The 20,369-nt window shown below is 48.2% G+C and overlaps 1 protein-coding gene across 1 annotated transcript in view; it reads left to right on the top strand.

The window, feature by feature from the left end:
- Window positions 1-20,369, top strand: part of LOC139155666 (beta-catenin-like protein 1) — a 67,586-nt gene that overhangs the window by 38,992 nt on the left and 8,225 nt on the right. The window contains exons 5-10 of the mRNA XM_070730907.1: window positions 3,860-3,955; window positions 12,804-12,897; window positions 13,997-14,088; window positions 15,953-16,025; window positions 17,011-17,069; window positions 19,564-19,712. Coding sequence (XP_070587008.1) covers window positions 3,860-3,955; window positions 12,804-12,897; window positions 13,997-14,088; window positions 15,953-16,025; window positions 17,011-17,069; window positions 19,564-19,712 — 563 coding nt within the window. The remainder of the gene's footprint in view (window positions 1-3,859; window positions 3,956-12,803; window positions 12,898-13,996; window positions 14,089-15,952; window positions 16,026-17,010; window positions 17,070-19,563; window positions 19,713-20,369) is intronic.

Here is a 20,369-nt window from a genome sequence, read left to right as displayed (position 1 = left end):
AAGGGGTCCAAAGACGGGCTACAAGAATGGTGGAAGGTCTTAAGCATAAAACGTATCAGGAAAGACTTCATGAACTCAATCTGTATAGTCTGGAGGACAGAAGGAAAAGGGGGGACATGATTGAAACATTTAAATATGTCAAAGGGATTAAATAAGGTCCAGGGGGGAAGTGTTTTTAATAGGAAAGTGAACACAAGAACAAGGGGACACAATCTGAAGTTAGTTGGGGGAAAGATCAAAAGCAACATGAGAAAATATTATTTTACTGGAAGAGTAGTAGATCCTTGGAACAAACTTCCAGCAGACGTAGTTGGTCAATCCACAGTCACTGAATTGAAACATGCCTGGGATAAACATAGATCCATCCTAAGATAAAATACAGGAAATAGTATAAGGGCAGACTAGATGGACCATGAGAACTTTTTCTGCCGTCAATCTTCTATGTTTCTAAGCTGAAAACATCCAACTGCCCCCCCGGGGTTTTTTTTTGGGGGGAGGGCACCTCCATGCCTGCTTTTTTGTTGTTTGTGCATGAACTATGCAGTGCTGATCTCTGCAAAAAAAATAAAAACAATAAACAACCCACTTTCTTCAGTTTAAAAACCCAACAGCAGCAGACTCGAAGGAAATTTATCTAGAAATATTTCCTCCACGTAAGCAGCTCTGTGGCCTTGACAGTTTCGTTCCCCCAAGGTTTTTTCTGAAGGCTTCAAGCAGCCTCAGCAACATGTCATTTGTTAAAAGGTTGGCTTGGATGGGCTGGTCAGGTGGAGGGACATAATTGATGGAGGCCTTGCTGGTGACAGCCTTGAAGGAGACAAAATACCACTGGTCCTGTCCCTGCTCAGCCACGAGAAATGTGAGATGACATTGGCCATAAGGCCACTTTATAAGGCCTCAGTAAGGCCACACGTGGAATACTGCATCCAGTTTTGGTCAACACACTGCGGAAAAGACATTGATACTCTAGAGAAAGTGCAGAAGGGAGCAACCAGGATGATAAGGGGACTGGAAACTAAAACCTACAAAGAGCGGTTGCAGGGACTGGGCATGGCTAGTCCAGCGAAGAGAAGGACCAGGGGAGACAGGAGAGCATCTTCCAATATTTGAGGGTCTGCCCCAGAGAGGAGGAAGGGGGTCAGGCTGTTTTCCAAGGCGCCAGAAGGCCAGACTAGGAACAAGGGATGGAAGCTGACCAAGGAGAGATTCAACCTGGAAATAAGGAGGAACTTTCCGACAGTGAGAGAGGTCAACCAGTGGAACAGAAGTTGTCTGCGGAGGTTGTGGGAGTTACAGTACTGGATAAAGTTTTTAAGAAGAGACTGGACAGCTACTTATCTGAAATGATCCACAGGAACTGAATTGAAACCTGCCTGGGATAAACCCAGATCCATCCTAAGATAAAATACAGGAAATAGTAGAAGGGCAGACTAGATGGACCAGGAGGTCTTTTTCTGCCGTCAGTCTTCTATGTTTCTATAATATAGGATAATGGCTTGGTAAGGCCATACTTGGAATACTGCATTCAGTTTTGATCACCACAATATAAAACAAAAGATGTTGAAACTTGGGAAAGAGTGCAGAGAAGAGCCACAAAGAGGATAAAGGGGCTGCAGGCTAAAACAGGAAGAATGGTTGCAGGAACTGGGCATGTCTAGTTTAAAGAAAAGAAGGACCAGGAGAGACATGATAGCAGTTTTCCAGGGGTTGCCACAAAGAAGAGGGAGTCCAGTTATTCTCCAAAGCACCTGAAGGTAGAACAAGAGGCAATGGGTGGAAACTAAACAAGGAGAGAAGCAACTTAGAACTAAGGAAACATTTCCTGGCAATCAGAACAATTAATCCATGGAACAGAAGCTGCCTCCAGAAGTTGCGAATGCTCCAACACTGGAAGTGTTTAAGAAGATGTTGGAAAACCATCTGTCTGAAGTAGTGTGGGGTTTCCTGCCTAAGCAGGGGGTTGGACTAGAAGGCCTCCAAGGTCCCTTCCAACTCTGTTATTATTATTACGCCCCTCTCTGAATTCCCGGAGAGAAATCCAATAAATAAATAAGGAAATAAATAAGGACGAGAAAGAAAAGAGAGAGAAAGAAAGAAAGGGAAAAAAGGAAGGAAAGAAAGAAGGAAGGGAGAAGGGTGGAAGAGTGGATAGATGGAAGGAAGGAAGGATGCCTTCCCCTCCCTCCCTCCATCTGTCTCCCCTCCCTCCCCCTGCCTGTCCAAGCCTCTTCCTGGTGCTTGATCGGTGGGCTAGAAGACCCCCTCCAACGTCTTCCTAGGGAAAAAAGAGATGGGTCGGTCTAGTTTAATGAAAAGAAGGACCAGGGGAGACATGATAGCAGTCTAGGGTCTCACTGTCATGGGTCTAGGGCTTCCTGCTTGAGTAGGGGGGTGGACTAGAAGACCTGCCAAGGCCCCTTTCGGCTCCGTTCCTCTGCATTCTCCCTGTGCCTGGATGTTGACTGATTAGCCAAGGCTCCAACCTGGGTCCACCCCCAGCACCAGAGGCCCATGGGTAGCCGAGCCTGGGAAGCGGTGTGCACCTGCCCTGCCCTTCTCCTGGTTTCCTTCCCCGGCTGTGGGTGGAGCAGGGTTTTCTGCTTCATCCCAAAGCCGCCAAGACCCCTCTTCCCTCCCCTCCTCCCCCCCCAGGGCTGCTGTTTGAAACGCCAAGGATAAATGGGGAGCGGAGGATCCGCTGTTCTCCCCATCGGCACATCAATTTGGAGGACATGCTTCAGAGTTTTGACGCATAGCCTCCCGCTCCCCCGAGGACCCTGCTCTCCCCGGAGCCTTGAACCCAAAGCCGTTTTTAATCTTTAAATCACTCTCCCATGGCTTCCTCTTTGTTGCTCAAATTCCCTTCTGTCGCTGCTGCCTGCAACAGGCAAAGAGCAGGAAGCGAATTCAGCCCAGCGGCAGCCGGTTCCCACAAGCCCATCGCTTGGCAGGTTTGGAGATGAAAGGTGGTCTTCTGAACCAAACTCAGGGAAGAACAAATGGGTTTGTTGATGTCCCCCGAGCGAAGGAAAAGAGGGGCTGACGTAGCTCAAGGCATCTCCCCTCTTTTTATTGGCCACCAATTTATTCCTTTTCCTCGCTGGGCAGCTACTTGGAGGCAGATAATCTGCATTTATTAGAATAGAGTAGAGAGTAGAGTAGAGTAGAAATAACATAGAATAGAATTTAGAGTAACTAGAATAGTGAATAGAATAGAATAGGAATGAGAAGAGAATGAGAATAGAAAATAGAATAGAATAGAATTTAGAATAGAATTCATTATTAGGCCAAGTGTGACTGGACACACAAGGAATTTGTCTTGGTGCAGATGCTCTCAGTGGACATAAAAGAAAAGAGACATTGGTCAAGAATCAGGAGGTCCAACACTTCATGATTGTCATAGGGGTCAAATAAGCAATGAATCAATATTAATAAAAACAAGGATACAAGCAATAAGTTACAGTCAAGAGTGGGAGGAGATGGGTGATAGGAATGATGGGAAAAAACTAGTGGTACAGGCTTAGTAAATAGTTTGACAGTGTTGAGGGAATTATTTATTTAGCAGAGTGATGGCATTCTAGAAAAAAACTCCTTGTGTCTAGTTGTCTTGGTGTGCAGGGCTCTGTTTTGAGGGTTGGAGTTGAAACAGTCTATGTCCGGGATGTGAACGGTCAGTCAATATTTTCCCCGCCCTCCTTTTGACTCATTGTGCAGTCTACAGGTCCTCAACGGGGAAGGCAGGTGGGCAGCCGTTGTTTTTTCTGCCGTTCTGATTCTCCTCTGAAGTCTGTGTGGGTCTTGTTGGGTTGCAGCACCAAACCAGACAGTGATAGTTTGCCTTAACTCTGAACCCCCACATGTCGCCATCGTGGTGGTGGATCTTCTGCAGGAGCTCACGGACATCGACACCCTGCACGAAAGCGAGGAAGGGGCCGGGGTCCTCATAGACGCCTTGGTAAGTAGCACCTGGTGGCATCTCGGGCTGGAAGCCAAGCATGTCTTTGATGTGGTTCCCTAGCCCAGCGTTTCCCAACCTTGGCCACTTGAAGATATCTGGACTTCAACTCCCAGAATTCCCCAGCCAGCACTTGCTGGCTGGGGAATTCTGGGAGTTGAAGTCCAAATATATTCAAGTGGCCAAGGTTGGGAAACACTGACCTAGTTGGTTCAAGAAACAAACATCTGCAAGAAACACCAGGGACCCTATACTCATTCTTCCCCCCCCCCATCTGAACCCCCACCCCCCTAGCACTGATAAGGTTCCCTAGTTGGGTTATGAAACAACTGCAAGAAAACAAAGTAGCTCAGAGGGCACCAGGGACCCTCCAGCCCCCCTGAGTCCCATTGAGATTGGGCGGCAAAGAAGTCAAGTCAAATAAATAAACAAATGCCCCCCCCCCCCCCCCACTGCAACCCCCTCTTCTAGCAATACTGAAGAGCCCGGGTGCCCCAGTGGTTAGAGGGCAGCCCTGCAGGCTCCTTCAGCTGACTGGTAGCTGTAGTTCAGCAGTTCAAATCTCACCACTGGCTCCAGGTTGACTCAGCCTCCCGTCCTTCCCAGGTGGGTCAGATGAGGACCCAGATTGTTGGGGGCAAGAGGCTGGTTCTGTAGGCAGTTTAGGGAGGGCTGTCAAGGTGGCCTTGAGCCCCTCGAAAGGAGGCTTTGTGGCTGCCTCTCTTCCCTCCTGGAATTCCCCCCACCCAAATTCCCATCTACATCAGGCCTTTTATAGATAGTGTGGCAAGGCGTTGATTGGCCATCAACTTCTCCACGGTTTGACAGGTGGTTCGTGTTATAAAGTGGCAGGGTTGGGGGAAAATACACTGGACACCTGGGAGCACTTCAGTGAACATGAAAGGCCAGGGCTGAAAATGTGCAAACGGTTGGTATAAGAGGAGCCCTGCAGAATCAGGCCAAAGCCCATGGAGTCCAGCATTCTGTGTCCCACAGTGGGCCCCCAATTGTCCATGGGGGTCTTGAGCAGAAAGAGAAGGCAAGACCCTCCCTTTCCCTGGACCCCCAACAAATGGGACCCCAGGGAACCCTACCTGCCTCAACCCACATAGAGGCGGTACATGGACATCCCTTTCAATAACCTTCTATAATACGCTTGTCATCCATGAATCTGTCCCATCCTGCCTTGAAGCTCTCCAGGCGGACAGCTGTCATGACCTCTTCTGGAAGGGAATTCCATCAACCAACCACCCTCTGGGTGAAGAAATATCTCCCTTGATTTGTCCTATTACTATTCCTTCCTTCCTTCCTTCCTTCCTTCCTTCCTTCCTTCCTTCCTTCCATCCATCCATCCTTCTGAGGTGGGTCAAATGAGGACCCAGATTGTTGTTGGGGGCAAATATGCTGATTCTGTCGGCCTGGAAAAGCAGAGTGAAGCGGTATATAAGTCTGAATGCTCTGGCTATTGATCTTAACTGGTTGGGTTATGAAACATCTCAAGACAACAACCAAACCCAACACCAAAGACTCTACTTTCCTCCTCCTTCTCCTTCCTTGTTCTCCTCCTGTTCCTCCTCCTCTTCTTCTTATGCCTCCTCCTCCTCCTCTCCACAAAGCCCAGTAGCCCCCCAGCACTGTTGATAGTTGGGTGATGAAACACCTGCAGAGAAACCACAAAGTTCAGAGAGGACCAAGGACCTCGAAGTCCTCCTCCTCCTCCTGCCTTCTAGCCGCGATGATTGTTGGGTGATGAGAGGAAGACGCCAGGCTCCGACAGTGGCCCTGACTGAGCCCAGCTCGGAGCTGCAAAGATTCTCGTGGTGGCTCCCACGGGACCGGCCGTCGGTGCTTGGCGCTCCCGCTTGTGTTGCCTTCCAGAGGTTAATGGCGGTCGCCCTGAAGGCTGCTCTGCCGCTTGGCCACAGAATAGAAGCGCGGGAGGTGAAGCCTCCCGATTCTCCCTGGCGCAGGGAAGGCTGTAAACCCTTTTGTCTCGGCTCTTGTCTTCTGCCGCTTATTGACAGTCGCGGGGCCTTCTGAGCGCCTCCGATTGTGAGCGAGCGGCTGCTTTCCCTGCCTTTCTTTTCTTCCGTGGAAATAATGACTCTGTCCACCGGAGCCCAGGTTGCCAGGATAATTCAGGGCTCACCGAGGGCCCCGCCTGCCAAAGCGCTCAGATGGGGGGACAGGATCGAAACATTTAAATATGTCAAAGGGTTCAAGAAGGTTCAGGAGGGAAATGGGAAAGTGAATTCAGGAACAAGGGGGCACAATCTGGGGTCAGTTGGGGGAAAGATCAAAAGCAACATGAGAAAATATTATTTGACTGAAAGAGTAGTAGATGCTTGGAACAAACTTCCAGCAGACGTGGTAGGTAAATCCACAGTCACTGAATTTAAACATGCCTGGGATAAACATAGATCCACCCAAAGATAAAATACAGGAAATAGTATAAAGGCAGACTAGATGGACCATGAGGTCTTTTTCTGCTGTCAGTCTCCTATGTTTCCATGGGGGGAAGGTGCCCAGTCTGAGGGGCTGAACGGACTGGCAATTTCCTCTTTTGCAATGTGGAAAGCTTGGGTGGGCTTATTATTCTTCCCTTGTGCTTGTGCCTTAAGGGCTGCTCAGCTGCTTCAAGGGACTGAGGCTCAGCCTGCATATCGTGGCTGGGGAATTCTGGGAGTTGAAGTCCAGATATCTCCAAGTTGCCTAGAGGACAGGCTCAAAATACAGAAAGACCTAGATAGATTAACGCTGTGGGGGCCCAAACTAACAGAATGATGTTCAACGTCGAGAAGAGTAAAGTCCTCCACCTAGGTAAAAAAAACCTAGACACACATACAGTCTGGTAGGAACCCTACATAGCAGTAGTGACCGTGAAAGGGATCTTGGAGTCTTGGTGGATAATCAACTAAACATGAGCCAGCAATGTGCAGCAGTGGCCAAAAAGGCCAACACAACCCTAAGCTGCATCAACAGGGGGATACACTCCAAGACCAGAGAAATATTAATACCACTCTATAATGCCCTGGTCAGACCACATCTGGAGTACTGCATCCAGTTCTGGTCACCCCACTTCAAAAGAGACATAAAGACTCTGGAGAAGTTGCAGAAAGGAGCAACCAAGATGATAAGGGGACTAGAACCAAGACTTATGAAGAGAGGTTGCTGGAACTGGGCATGGACAGCCTAGCGAAGAGAAGGTCCAGGGGGGACATGATAGCAGTCTACAGGTACTTGAGGGGATGCCACAGAGGGGAGGGGGCCACTATATTCTCCAGGGCACCAGAGGGCCAGACCAGGAGCAACGGATGGAAGCTGACCAAGGAGAGATTCAACCTGGAAATAAGGAAGAACTTCCTGACGGTCAGAGCGATCAACCAGTGGAACGGCCTGCCACTGGAGGTTGGGAACTCTCCAACTCTGGACTTTTTCACGAGGAGATTGGAATGTCATTAGGCTGGGGAGGTGTAGGGTTTCCTGCCTAGGCAGAGGGTTGGACTAGATGACCTGCAAGGTCCCTTTCAACTCTAATTAATAAACAAACAAAACAAACATTCCCAACAGGTCGTTTTCCCCTTCTGCTCTGACTCCTTCTCCGTTTCCAGAGCTCCCTTTCCAATCAATTTCCAATTATCTCCGGGACCCCCTTCTGCTGCACGAATCCCAGCGACCAGTTAGGTCCCACAGAGTGGGTCTTCTCCGGGTCCCCTCAACTAAACAATGCCGCTTGGTGGGGCCGAGGGGAAGAGCCTTCTCTGTGGCGGCCCCCGCCCACTGGAACCAACTCCCCCCAGAGATTAGAATTGCCCCCACCCTCCTTGCCTTTCGTAAGCTGCTTAAAACCCACCTCTGCCGTCAGTCATGGGGGAATTGAGATGCTATTTCCCCCTAGGCCTTTACAATTCTATGCATGGTATGTCTGTATGTATGTTTGGTTTTTATATTAATGGGTTTTTAACTGTTTTTAGTATTGGATTATTATTGTACACTGTCTTATTATTGCTGTTAGCCGCCCCGAGTCTCTGGAGAGGAGCAGCATACAAATCCAATAAATAAATAAAACTAAATAAATAAATAAAAGGGATGTTGTAGATGAAATATCTGATTGCTTCGTCCACCGATGCCTCCTTCCACCTTTTGGCAGGGCAGTTCTCAGCCCCTGGGTGGTGGCATTTCTGCTGGGGCACCAAAGCCCATGGGGCTCGTCCCATCAGCAGGTGCCGCGCACTCAAAGCGCTTCCTTCTCCGTGGTTGCTGTGTGCAGCCAGCAGCTGACCTTTCCTGGGCGGTCAATCAATGGCTGGCAACCAAGAGCTGCTTCCCCCCTGTGCTTGGCGGATCAGATTCCGTCCGGTTCCTGGACAGAAGGGGGGGGGGGCTTTCCCGACCTCAACTTAATTTGCTCTTCTGCCTGACTTGGCTCCCGTGCCATCTTCCCTCCCCGCTTGCTTATTTATTGGTTAATTTGGCAGAGCTGCCTTCTCTGACCCATGTGCGGCGGACGGTTACGATTGCTTTTATGCCTGCATTCTGGTTTTTAGTTTTTTTGTAAGCTGCCCCGAGTCACACAGAGTGAATGGACAACCATATGAATTTTGTACACAAATCAATATTTTTTTTAAAGGAGAGCTGTAAGAAACGTATAGGGCCTAGACATAGAAACACAGAAGACTGACGGCAGAAAAAGACCTCCTGGTCCATCTAGTCTGCCCTTATACTATTTCCTGTATTTTATCTTACGATGGATATACAGTAATACCTCATGATAAGAACTTAATTGGTGCAAGGAGGAGGTTCGTAAGACAAAACATTGTTTCCCATAGGAAACAATGTAAAGTCAATTAGTCCGTGCAACCAAAACCCCCCCGCAAAAACCCGGCTTTCGGCGACTGCTGGGAAGCGGCACGGCTGTTTTAAAAGGTCACAGCCGGGCTGGGGGGCTTCCCAGCACCCCCTGAACCGAACCCGGGGTTCAGAAAAATTTTGCCTCTTCTTACGAACGTTTTTCGAGTTACGAACCGGCGTTCGGGAGGCTTCTGGGAAGCCCCACCGCCCGGCTGTCACCTTTTAAAACAGCCGCACAGCTTCCCAGCAGCCTCCGAACGCCGGTTCGTAACTCGAAAAAAGTTCGTAAGAAGAGGCAAAATTTTTCTGAACCCCGGGTTCGTATCACGAGTTGTTCGTAAGACGAGGGGTTCGTATCTTGAGGTACCACTGTATGCTTATCCCAGGTATGTTTAAATTCAGTGACTGGATTTATCTACCACGTCTGCTGGAAGTTTGTTCCAAGGATCTACTACTCTTTCAGTGAAATAATATTTTCTCACGTTGCTTTTGATCTTTCCCCCAACTAACTTCAGATTGTGTCCCCTTGTTCTTGGGTTCACTTTCCTGTTAAAAACATTTCCCTCCTGAACCTTATTTAACCCTTTAACATATTTAAATGTTTCTATCATGTCCCCCCTTTTCCTTCTGTCCTCCAGACTCTACAGATTGAGTTCATGAAGTCTTTCCTGATACGTTTTATGCTTCACACCTTCCACCATTCTTGTAGCCCGTCTTTGGGGATCACAATCTCCCTCTTCCTGCTTGTTATACCTCTAGCTATGCAGCCAAGCATCCTACTTGCTTTTCCTACTGCCCGACCACATTTTGAAACTGTCAGAAATCACTACCCCTAAATCCTTCTCTTCTGAAGTTTTTGCTAACACAGAACTGCCCATAAAATCACTCTTCTAACGTACTGAACTTCCAAACCTGGGTTTGAGGAATAGCAGGCCTTGCCAGGAAGGGTTTGCAAAGCAGGAGGAAAACATGTCTATGTTTGGATATGAAATTGGTAGGAACGATGTCCATGATAAGGACCAGGTGACCCCCATACTCCAAGCCAAGTGAGCTAGTCAGTTCCTAAGAACTATGATGAAACATGGTGGAATAACAGAACAACAACTCCAAATATGGACAGACTGTGGACAAAAGGAAGGGGTGTAGACAAGGCATTAAGAAACCTATATGAGATGACCCTTGTAGTTGAGTAATTTACCTTCAGAGGCGCATGGGTACCCTTCCCATGACCTCTCCGGGTCCCTGTGTGATCATGCTGGTCAAATGTGTTCTATGTTTTCTGTATCTTTCTACATATTCTATATTATGTTGTAAAGACTTTTGCTTTTATTCTCTTGGTCTGGGGAATTTTTCTAGCAAGAGCCTTAAAACCCACCTCTGACAGCTGGGCTGGAGTCCTGATAAGGTTGCACTGTATTCTGGGAGGGGATGAAGGGGTTTGAAAAAAGGGTCCCTGCCTCCATGTCACTTGCCCTCTTGGCTTTTAGTCCTTATTCAACATTTCTTAATTTTAACTTTTGTGGTTTTTGTGATATTGTGGTTGTTGTGGGATATTTTTTAATTATTTTTATTTCCCCCCAAATTTTTATTGACATGTAAAACAACAATACAATTCAGAAAACATTTAAAAAAGCAATACAGTGGAACCCCGACATAAGAGCTGCTCGAGATAAGAGCTACTCGAGATAAGAGCTGGGAGAGGAGAGACATTTTTGTTCGTCTCCCGAGCTCAAATCCGCGATACGAGCCGAGAAGAGCCGGGCTGGCTTACTTTCCTTCCTTCCCGCGCTGATGCAGAGCCACTCGAACAAAGCGTCGCGCCCCTCTGACACTTTCGGTGGCTTCCGAAGCGACGCTGGGCTCTTTTGCCACCAAAAGCGTCAGGGGGGTGTGACGCTTTGTTCGAGTGGCTCTGCATCAGCGAGGAAAGGAAGGAAAGTAAGCCAGCCCGGCTCTTCTCGGCTCGTATCCCGGCACTTGGTGAGTGGAGAGGCGGTCGCCTCCCCTGCCACCCCACTCTGGGGGTCCTTGGCTTCTGCTGGGGGTGGGGGGATCCCAACGCTGTTTTGAATTTCACATTCCAAGTGGGCTAGCAGGGAGATAGGGAGCGCGCGCAACCGCCCGTGCGCCCCCGACATTGAATATCACCTTCGCCAGCCTCCGCTGAGAGAACACTGCCACGTCTCTCCTGCAACCCCCTTGCTGAGAGCCCAGGACGCGGAAGTTCGCCTTTAGCGTTTGGCTTCAGGAGTTAGCTCACAAACGGCGCGGCTGTTTTAAAAGGTCGCTGCCGGCCTGGGGGGCTTTCCAGAACCTCCCCAACCCCCAACCCCTTCCTTCCCACCCTCCGTCCATTCATTCACCCATTCCTCTCTTGATCGCTTAAAGCCGGTCCCTGGTGCAAAAAGGGTTGGGGACCTCTGTCCTACAGGATTGGGTGGCAGAGAAGTTGAACATATGTAAATTTAAAAGTTTAAGAAAGTTTACAAGTTAAGTGAAAGAAACTTCATTATTCATTTATATGTACATGTACATTTCTTCATTAAAAACATGTTTTTCTGCATAATTTAGACTAACTTTGTGAGTTTTTTGAGGGCTGGAACCAATTAAAATTATTTACATTAATTCCTATGGGGAAAAGTCGTTCGAGATAAGAGCTGCTCGACTTAAGAGCCCAGGTCCGGAACGAATTAAACTCGTATCTCGAGGTACCACTGTATAAAGATACAAGTAAAAAGGGAAAGAGGGGGAAGGAAAGAAAAAGGAAAGAGAAAGGGAAGAGAAAGGAAAGAGACAGAAAGAGAAAAGGAAGGAAAGAAAACACACCGTTATTTTCTTTGTTTACATTTCTGATAGTTGGAAAAGCAGACGGCACATACATCATACAGGAATGATTTACGTGCAGTTTTATACATACAGTTCCTGCAACGGTTCTTCGTATGTTTTAGCCTCCAGTCCCCTCATCCTCTTTGTGGCTCTTCTCTGCACTTTTTCCAGAGCAGGGGTTCTCAACCTTGGCCGTTTGAAGATGTGTGGACTTCAACTCCCAGCTGGCTGGGGAATTCTGGGAATTGAAGTCCACACATCTTCAACCGGCCAAGGTTGAGAAGCACTGGTCTAGAGTCTCAACATCCTTTTTGCATCATGGCGACCAAAACTGAAGGCAGGATTCCAAGTTTGGCCTTACCAAGGGTTCATAAAGTAATATTAATACCACTAAGGTTTATATTTATAAATCTTAAAGTGGCAGTGACTCTACTGACTCATCCTCATAGGAACATAGAAGACTGACGGCAGAAAAAGACCTCCTGGTCCATCTAGTCTGCCCTTATACTATTTCCTGTATTTTATCTTAGGATGGATCTATGTTTATCCCAGGCATCTTTCAATTCAATTCCTCTGGATTGACTCACCACGACTGCTGGACGTTTGTTCCAAGCATTGGAACATTGCTTCAGCATTTCAGTTTAGTAGTAGTAGTAGTAGTAGTAGTAGTAGTAGTAGTAATAATAATAATAATAATAATAATAATAATAATAATAATAATAATAATAATTTATTAGATTTGTATGCCGCCCCTCTCCACACACTTGGTTTAAAGCCTTACATCAGCTGGTCAGATTTAAATCATTACTGGCACAATATTCCAAGTGTGGCCTTACCAACTACTAATTTCTCTTTATTTTTAGGTTTGTTTATTTATTTATTTATTGGACTTATATGCATCCTCACTCTTTAGTCATCGTCCACCCGTTCCTTCTCATCCTGCCCTCAGATGCTTTGGGGAACCGTCACCCAACGGGGGTTGCAGAGATCAAAGCTTTGACCCAAAGACCCTGGTACTAAATCCAAGCATCCCTCAGTGGTGCCCTGTTCGTTTCTCCTGCGTTTGGGTTTCTTGCCCGTCTGCCACTGTCTGGGCCTTAGATTGACCGGCCCTTCTCCATCCCGCTTGCCCTGACTCTGCCCTTTTCTCCCTTCCTCCTTCTTCACCCAGGTGGACGGGCAGGTGGTAGCGTTGCTGGTGCAGAATCTGGAGCGCCTGGATGAAAGCGTGAAGGAAGAGGCGGACGGTGTTCATAATACTCTGGGTAATTTGGGAACCCGTTGGTGGCGCAGTGGTTAGATAGTAGTTGGCAGATCAAATCTCAGTTGACTCAGCCTTCCTTCCTTCCCAGGGGGGTCAAATGAGGACCCAGATTGTTGGGGGCAAGAGGCTGATTCTGTAAACCGCATAGAGAGGGCTGGGAAAGCACTGGGAAGTGGTATATAAGTTTAAATGCTATTGCTATTGCTATGGATGGGAGGGAGGGAAGGAAGGAAGGAGGAAGGAAGGAAAGAAGGAGGGAGAGAGGGAAGGAATGAATAGCAATAGCATTCAGCCTTCCTTCCTTCTGAGGTGGGTCAAATGAGGACCCAGATTGTGGGGGGCAAGAAGCTGATTTTGTAAACCGCATAGAGAGGGCTGGGAAAGCACTGGGAAGTGGTATATAAGTTTAAATGCTATTGCTATTGCTATGGATGGGAGGGAGGGAAGGAAGGAAGGAGGAAGGAAGGAAAGAAGGAGGGAGAGAGGGAAGGAATGAATAGCAATAGCATTCAGCCTTCCTTCCTTCTGAGGTGGGTCAAATGAGGACCCAGATTGTTGGGGGCAAGAAGCTGATTTTGTAAACCGCATAGAGAGGGCTGGGAAAGCACTGGGAAGTGGTATATAAGTCTAAATGCTATTGCTATTGCTATGGATGGGAAGGAGGGAAGGAAGGAAAGAAGAAAGGAAAGAAGGAGGGAGAGAGGGAAGGAATGAATAGCAATAGCATTCAGCCTTCCTTCCTTCCGAGGTGGGTCAAATGAGGCCCCAGATTGTGGGGGGCAAGAGGCTAACTCTCCATAGACCACTTAGAGAGGGCTGGTAACACACTGTGAAGCGGGATATAAGTCCGAAGGCTGTTGCTGTTTCCAGCCTGGGCCTTTCAAGGCCTGACTGGGCCCTGCCTTAGGGTGGTGTTTCTCAACCAGGGCTGCCTGGGGGATTCTGGGAGTTGAAGCCCAGGCTCTTGGAAGGGGCCAGAGTTGGGAAATATTGTCTTGGACAAGGGGGGAGGACCCTGCTGGGTTGGGATAAGCCTGCTGAGAGAAACACTGGAAACTGAGGACTGACCAGTGTCTTCTGTGTCCTCCTCCTCCTCAAAGCCATCATTGAGAACATGGCAGAGTTTCGGCCGGAGGTGTGTGCGGATGCTGTCCAGCAGGGCCTCATGCAGTGGCTTCTCAAGAGGCTGAAGGTGAGTGTTGGCCTCCTGTTCTCTGACGGTTCCTCTGCTGCTGTGGCAGCTCCTGCCTCACAATCAGGAGGCTGTGAGTTCAAGCCTGGGTAGAGGTGGATGTAGAGTCTCCTGCTTGGGCAAGGGGGTTGGACTAGATGACCTGCAAGGGCCCTTCTGTTTATCTGTTGGTGGGCACCTATGGCGGCTTTGAGACCTGCGGACTTCAACGGCCCAAATTCCCCAGGTAGTGTCCAATTGTAGGAGTTGAAGTCCACAAGTCTTAAAGTTCCTAAGGCTGAACATCCCTACATGCTATTCTGGACAACTGACTGTCCAGTCGGTCCAGTGTCAAAGGGTGACCTCAAGGTTCCAGGTAGCATCCGAACTAAATCAGAGTCCGAATCAAAGCCCTCCGCAAGGGTCCAGCTTATTGCCGGAGCCCTGAGTTTCCCACCCAGTTGAAAGTTCACCTCCCTTGTTCCCCTCCACTCACAAACCTGTCACATTGCCCATTCAGATTGTGGCAGCGACGGCGGTCCTCCTTCCGCTTCCGCCCAGGTGGGTGGGCATAGGATGGCCTTGAACCCCTTGAAAGGAGGCTTTGTGGCTGCATCTGTTCCCTCCTGGAAATCACCCAAGTTCCCATCAACACCGGGGCCTTCTAGAGATAGTGTGGCCACCCGTTGGTTGATCACCAACTTCTGCAACAGCTTGACAGGTGGTTGGTGTTATAAAGTGACAGGTTGGGGAAAAATACACTGGACACCTGGGAGCATTTCATTGAACATGAAAGGCCAGGGCTGAAAATGTGCAAACGGTTGGCATAAAGACATAAGAACCAAAGAGGAGCCCTGCGGAATGGGGCCAAAGCCCATTGAGTCCAGCATTCTGTGTCCCACAGTGGCCCCCCAATTGTCCATGGGGATCTTGAGCAGAAGGAGAAGGCAAGACCCTGCCTTTCCCCTGACCCCCAACAAATGGGACCCAAGGCAAAAGATAGATAGATAGAGAGCAAAAGAAAGAGAAATACTGAGATAGAGGGAGAGAGGATAGATAGATAGATAGATAGATAGATAGATAGATAGATAGATAGATAGATAGATAGATAGATAGACAGATAGAGAGAGAGAGAGAGAGAGAGAGAGAATATGAGAGAGAGATGATAGACAGATAGATAGACAAGTAGAGATAGAAAAATAAGAACCAAAGAGGAGCCCTGCGGAATGGGGCCAAAGCCCATTGAGTCCAGCATTCTGTGTCCCACAGTGGCCCCCCAATTGTCCATGGGGATCTTGAGCAGAAGGAGAAGGCAAGACCCTGCCTTTCCCCTGACCCCCAACAAATGGGACCCAAGGCAAAAGATAGATAGATAGAGAGCAAAAGAAAGAGAAATACTGAGATAGAGGGAGAGAGGATAGATAGATAGATAGATAGATAGATAGATAGATAGATAGATAGATAGATAGACAGATAGAGAGAGAGAGAGAGAGAATATGAGAGAGAGATGATAGACAGATAGATAGACAAGTAGAGATAGAAAAATAAGAACCAAAGAGGAGCCCTGCTGAATGGGGCCAAAGCCCATCGAGTCCAGCATTCTGTGTCCCATAGTGGCCCCGCAATTGTCCATGGGCATCTTGAGCAGGAAGAGAAGGCAAAACCCTCCCTTTCCCTTGACCCCCAACAAATGGGACCCGAGGGAACCCTGCCTGCCTCAACCAACACAGAGGCGGCACTTGGACATCCAAGGTGAGATGGGAGCATTGGCTGGGCCCCCACCCCAAAGACCAACCAAGTCCCTCCAAGACCGGAGTTCCTTGGCCACAGGAAGGATGCGAAAGGCCTTTCTTGACCGGCTGCTCTGCCCTTCCCTTTCTTGCAGGCCAAGATGCCTTTTGATGCCAACAAACTCTACTGCAGTGAAGTTCTGGCCATCCTCCTCCAGAACACAGATGGTGAGTCCTGGACCTGCCTGCCCCCTCCCCAAAACCCCCTCCCATCTCTCTGACCAGCCCTATTGGTTTTAGGTGTTGCGATTGTCATTGGAGGTAGCTGATGTTTGTTTATTTATTTACTCACTTACTTATTACTTGAATATCTAGGCCACGCGTCTCCAAGGGACTCATGTTAGCACTATGCACATAACAGGTTTGGCAATACGTAAACAAGCTAACAATGAATGCTTGTATGTATTGAAGCACTATGGCTTTAAGAGTTAGTGCTGGAGATGGCCACAAGAGGGAGCCAGAAGCGTGGTTCTCTGTTTTTCTGCTCATTTTGTGCTGATTCATTGTGACGGCTGTAGTAAGAACTGTGTGTTCAATGACAGTTTATGTATTTATAAGCTGTACAAGTAAGGCTTGTAGTATTGTTAATGTATTGAGATCTATTGATTGATTTATTGATGTGGCCTCCAGGAAGGACGTCTTTGTGATGTCAAAGCTCTGCCCATGGAATTCCCTATTGGGATTCCCCACCTCCTTTCCAGCCTCCAGATCGGCCGAAAACACCGCCGCCGATCGTAAAAACGGAACTCCGCCGGGCGCCACCACCCAGCTGTAACCTTCTGAAACAGCCGGGCGCTTCTCGGCGGCCTCCGGAACCCGAACTTCCAGGTTCAGCGTTCGGGAGAACGTCAAGAAGCCCCCCGGCTGTTTCGGAAGGTGACAGCCGGGCGGCGGCAGCGACGTCCAGCGGAGCGCCATTTTGCGATTCCCCCCCCTTGCACGCATTAATCACTTTTACATTGTTTCCTATGGGAAACAATGTTCTGTCTTATGAACTTTTCGCCTTACGAACCTCCTCCCGGAACCAATTAGGTTCGTAAGACGAGGTATGACTGTACTATTTTATACACTTTAATGTATCTGCTTTGTATGACTGAACTATTACGCATCGGCTGTCATATCTGACCTTTGCCCCCTCCCCTCTTTCCTGCAGACAACCGGGAGATGTTGGGGGAACTAGATGGGATCGACGTCCTGCTCCAGCAGTTGTCGGTGAGTCATTTGCTGCCTCTGGCTTGGCCCGGGGGATGGGGGAGAACCGGGGATGGGGGCTTAAGCTGAGGGGAGGGGGGACTCGAAGCAGGTTTTCAGGCCCTGGTGAGGAAAGGGGGGTGGGGGGCTGCAGCCCACCTGCTTTATGCAAGCCAGGAAGGATCCAGAAAGAGCATTTTCAGGTAGTGATTGACTTAGCATTCAAATGAGATGGTAAGTCAATCACTACCTGAAAATGCTCTTTCTGGATCCTTCCTGGCTTGCATAAAGCAGGTGGGCTGCAGCCCCCCACCCCCCTTTCCTCACCAGGGCCTGAAAACCTTATTTGGATTATATATGCTGCCCACTCTCGAAGGGCTCTGGGTGGCTTACAACCAAATATAAAGGCATAAATACCCCTTAAATGTAAAATATAAGACCCCCTAAAAACAGTACCATATAAAACCCCTTAAAATCAGCACAGAGCAATTTAAAACCCACAATGAACGCTCGTCACAGCTAAAAACCAAACGTATCTTTCCTGGTTGGATCCAAATGGCTATTTGATCAATGACCCTGGGCTGCCAGGCGGACACATGGCCCGTTGGAGCTGAGCTAGGGCAAGGGCTCGCGTGCCAGCTGTTATGGCTCCGTGTGACACTTGTGACATCCTGGCCATAGGTTCGCCATCACTTGTTCTGTCGGGCTCTCTGGTGGACTCCTCCCAAAAATTCACAGGTACCAATTTCAGACACACAGACGTTTGAAAATTCAAAACAATATTCTTTGAAAATTCACTTAACCCAAGCCCTCTTTTGGTATAGCAAAGAGCACTGGTCTCCAAACAAACTGGTAATTTGTACAAGTCCCTTATCAGTTCTGTGATACTTAGCTTGCAGCTGTGAGGCAATTCACAGTCCTTCTTTTTTCACAAAGTGACACACACTTTGCTCTGGGTTAGTTTCAAAGCGAGGAAAAATCAGCACACAAAAGGTCAAATTCAGCAAAGCAGTCACGAAACACAACGATCAGATAATCCTCCACAATGGCCAAACCCATAGGCTGCTCTTTATAGCAGCCTCACTAATGACCACAGCCCCACCCAACCACAGGCGGCCTCATTTTCTTTGATAATAATCTCTCAGTTGTTGTTGCCTATGCATCGCTCTCCGCATGCGTGGCTGTATCATTAACTCTTGTTCCGAATCCAAGGACGAGCTAGAGAATTGATCTCCTTCTGAGCTGTCTGCCACACTCTCCTCCTCCCTGTCACTCATGTCTTCTTGGTCAGAGGAGCCTTCATCATCAGATTCCACCGGGGGCAAAACAGGCCTGCAGCATGTGGATGTCTCCCCCACACCCACAGTCCTTGGGGCAGGAGCTGGGCTAGAGCTGACCACAACATCACTGAAATAGTGTTTACTTTAGAAATATTTATTTAATTTGACTTCTATGCCGCCCAGTCCCAAAGGACTCAGAGCAGCTCACAACAATATAAAATTACAATAACAATAAACAATTAAAAAGTCAAGACAAAAAAACAAGCAATTTTTAAAATCCTAATTAAAACTTAAAAAAAAAACAGTTCGACAACACGCATACTAGTCATTCATGCCAACCCATATGGATGGACAAGCTAGTGGTTGACTTAGTGGTTGAAATACCACAGTCAAGCTAAACAGTCCAGCCATACACATTCAAATCAGTCAATAACTCTCCATACAATAAAAATACCTTCTGCGTCATGTATCCCAGCGGCCGGTTAGGTCCCACAGAGTCGGCCTTCTCCAGGTTCCATCGGCCAGACAATCCCGTCCGACAGGGCCTAGGGGAAGAGCCTTCTCTGTGGCAGCCCTGGCCCTCTGGAAGGAACTCCCTCCGGAGATACGTACCGCCCCCTCCCTCCTGGTCTTTCATAAAGCTCTGAAGACCCCCCTGGGGGCTGTCAGTGATGAGATTGTCTCCAGCCAATACTATGCACGATTGAATTGGATGAATGTGTATGACTGTATCTGAGTTTTTTAAATACTTTTTAGCAATTTGTATAAACATTTTTATAGTAATTTAGATTTGTTTACATATTGTTACATTTATAATGTTATACGCCATCCTGAATCGCCTTGAGAAGGGTGGCATAGAAATGAAAATAAATGAATGAATGAATGAATGAATGAATGAATGAATGAATGAATGATATTGCAAGCCTGTCTCTGGCTTACATATCAGACATACATTACAGCTTACAAATCCATTAAACTACCATCAAAATTATCACAGAGCTTACTACATCAGCCACAGTGAATCGTCATAAGGAACAGAGAGCAGAGAGAGACAATCCTGCTTTCTGGCTCCCTCTTGTGGCCATTTGCAACACTACCTCTTCAAGTTATAGGACTTCAAGCATTCCTTGTTTGCTTGTTTATGCATTGCCAAGCCAGCTGTTTTGTACAGAGCACCAACAGGTAGGCCGTCTGCTGAGGCCTCTCTCTGCTGTGCCCCCCCTCTCTCGGGACAGGTCTTCAAGCGGCACAACCCAGGCCCCGCGGAGGAGCAGGAGATGATGGAGAACCTCTTTGACTCGCTCTGCTCTTCGCTGATGCTCAGCTCCAACCGGGAGCGCTTCTTGAAGGGCGAAGGGCTGCAGCTGATGAACCTCATGCTCAGGTGAGGAAGGCGGGGCGGGCGGCAGAGCCAGGCCACGGGGTAGAGGGGGAGCTCTCCTTGCCCCAGTCGTGGGTAGAAACAAGGGTCTGAAGCACTGATGTCTGTGTGGGAGGCTCCATCAATTGAGGCTTCCAAGGAGGTTGGACAGCCAGCTGTCTGGGATGGTGGAGGGCCTCCTGCGTGAGGATGGGCTAGAAGATCTCCCTCCTCTTCCTCCTCCTCTTCCCCCTCCTCCTCCTCCTCTTCTTTCTCCATCTCTTCTTCCTCCTCCTCTTCCTCCCCCTCCTCTTCCTTCATCTCTTCTTCCTCCTCCTTCTGCCCTTCCCCCTCTTCCTCCTCCTCTTCCTCCCCCTCCTTTGTGAGAATAATTGAAGGAGTCTGGAAGAAAAATAAAAAGAAAAAAACCTTCATTGTAAAGAAACCAAAGAGACAGGACATAAAATATATACATGTTACTGAGTTAACTTTCAGATACAAACTACGTTATGTTTTTGTTAACTTTCCGACTCCGTTCTTTGAACTTTCCCCTCATTACACAATTACCCCTTTTACAACATCATTGATGAATTTCTACATCTGTTGGCTCTTTCTCCTAGGTTTTTTTTTTTGGGGGGGGGGTACTTTCCCTCAATGTCAGATAGCCAGTGTAATTATTCC

Source organism: Erythrolamprus reginae, unplaced genomic scaffold (genome assembly GCF_031021105.1).
Source record: "Erythrolamprus reginae isolate rEryReg1 unplaced genomic scaffold, rEryReg1.hap1 H_42, whole genome shotgun sequence".
In the NCBI taxonomy this organism is placed as follows: domain Eukaryota; kingdom Metazoa; phylum Chordata; class Lepidosauria; order Squamata; family Dipsadidae; genus Erythrolamprus; species Erythrolamprus reginae.
The sequence above is the reverse complement of the archived record's forward strand: the minus strand, read 5'-3'. Positions and strand labels throughout refer to the sequence as shown.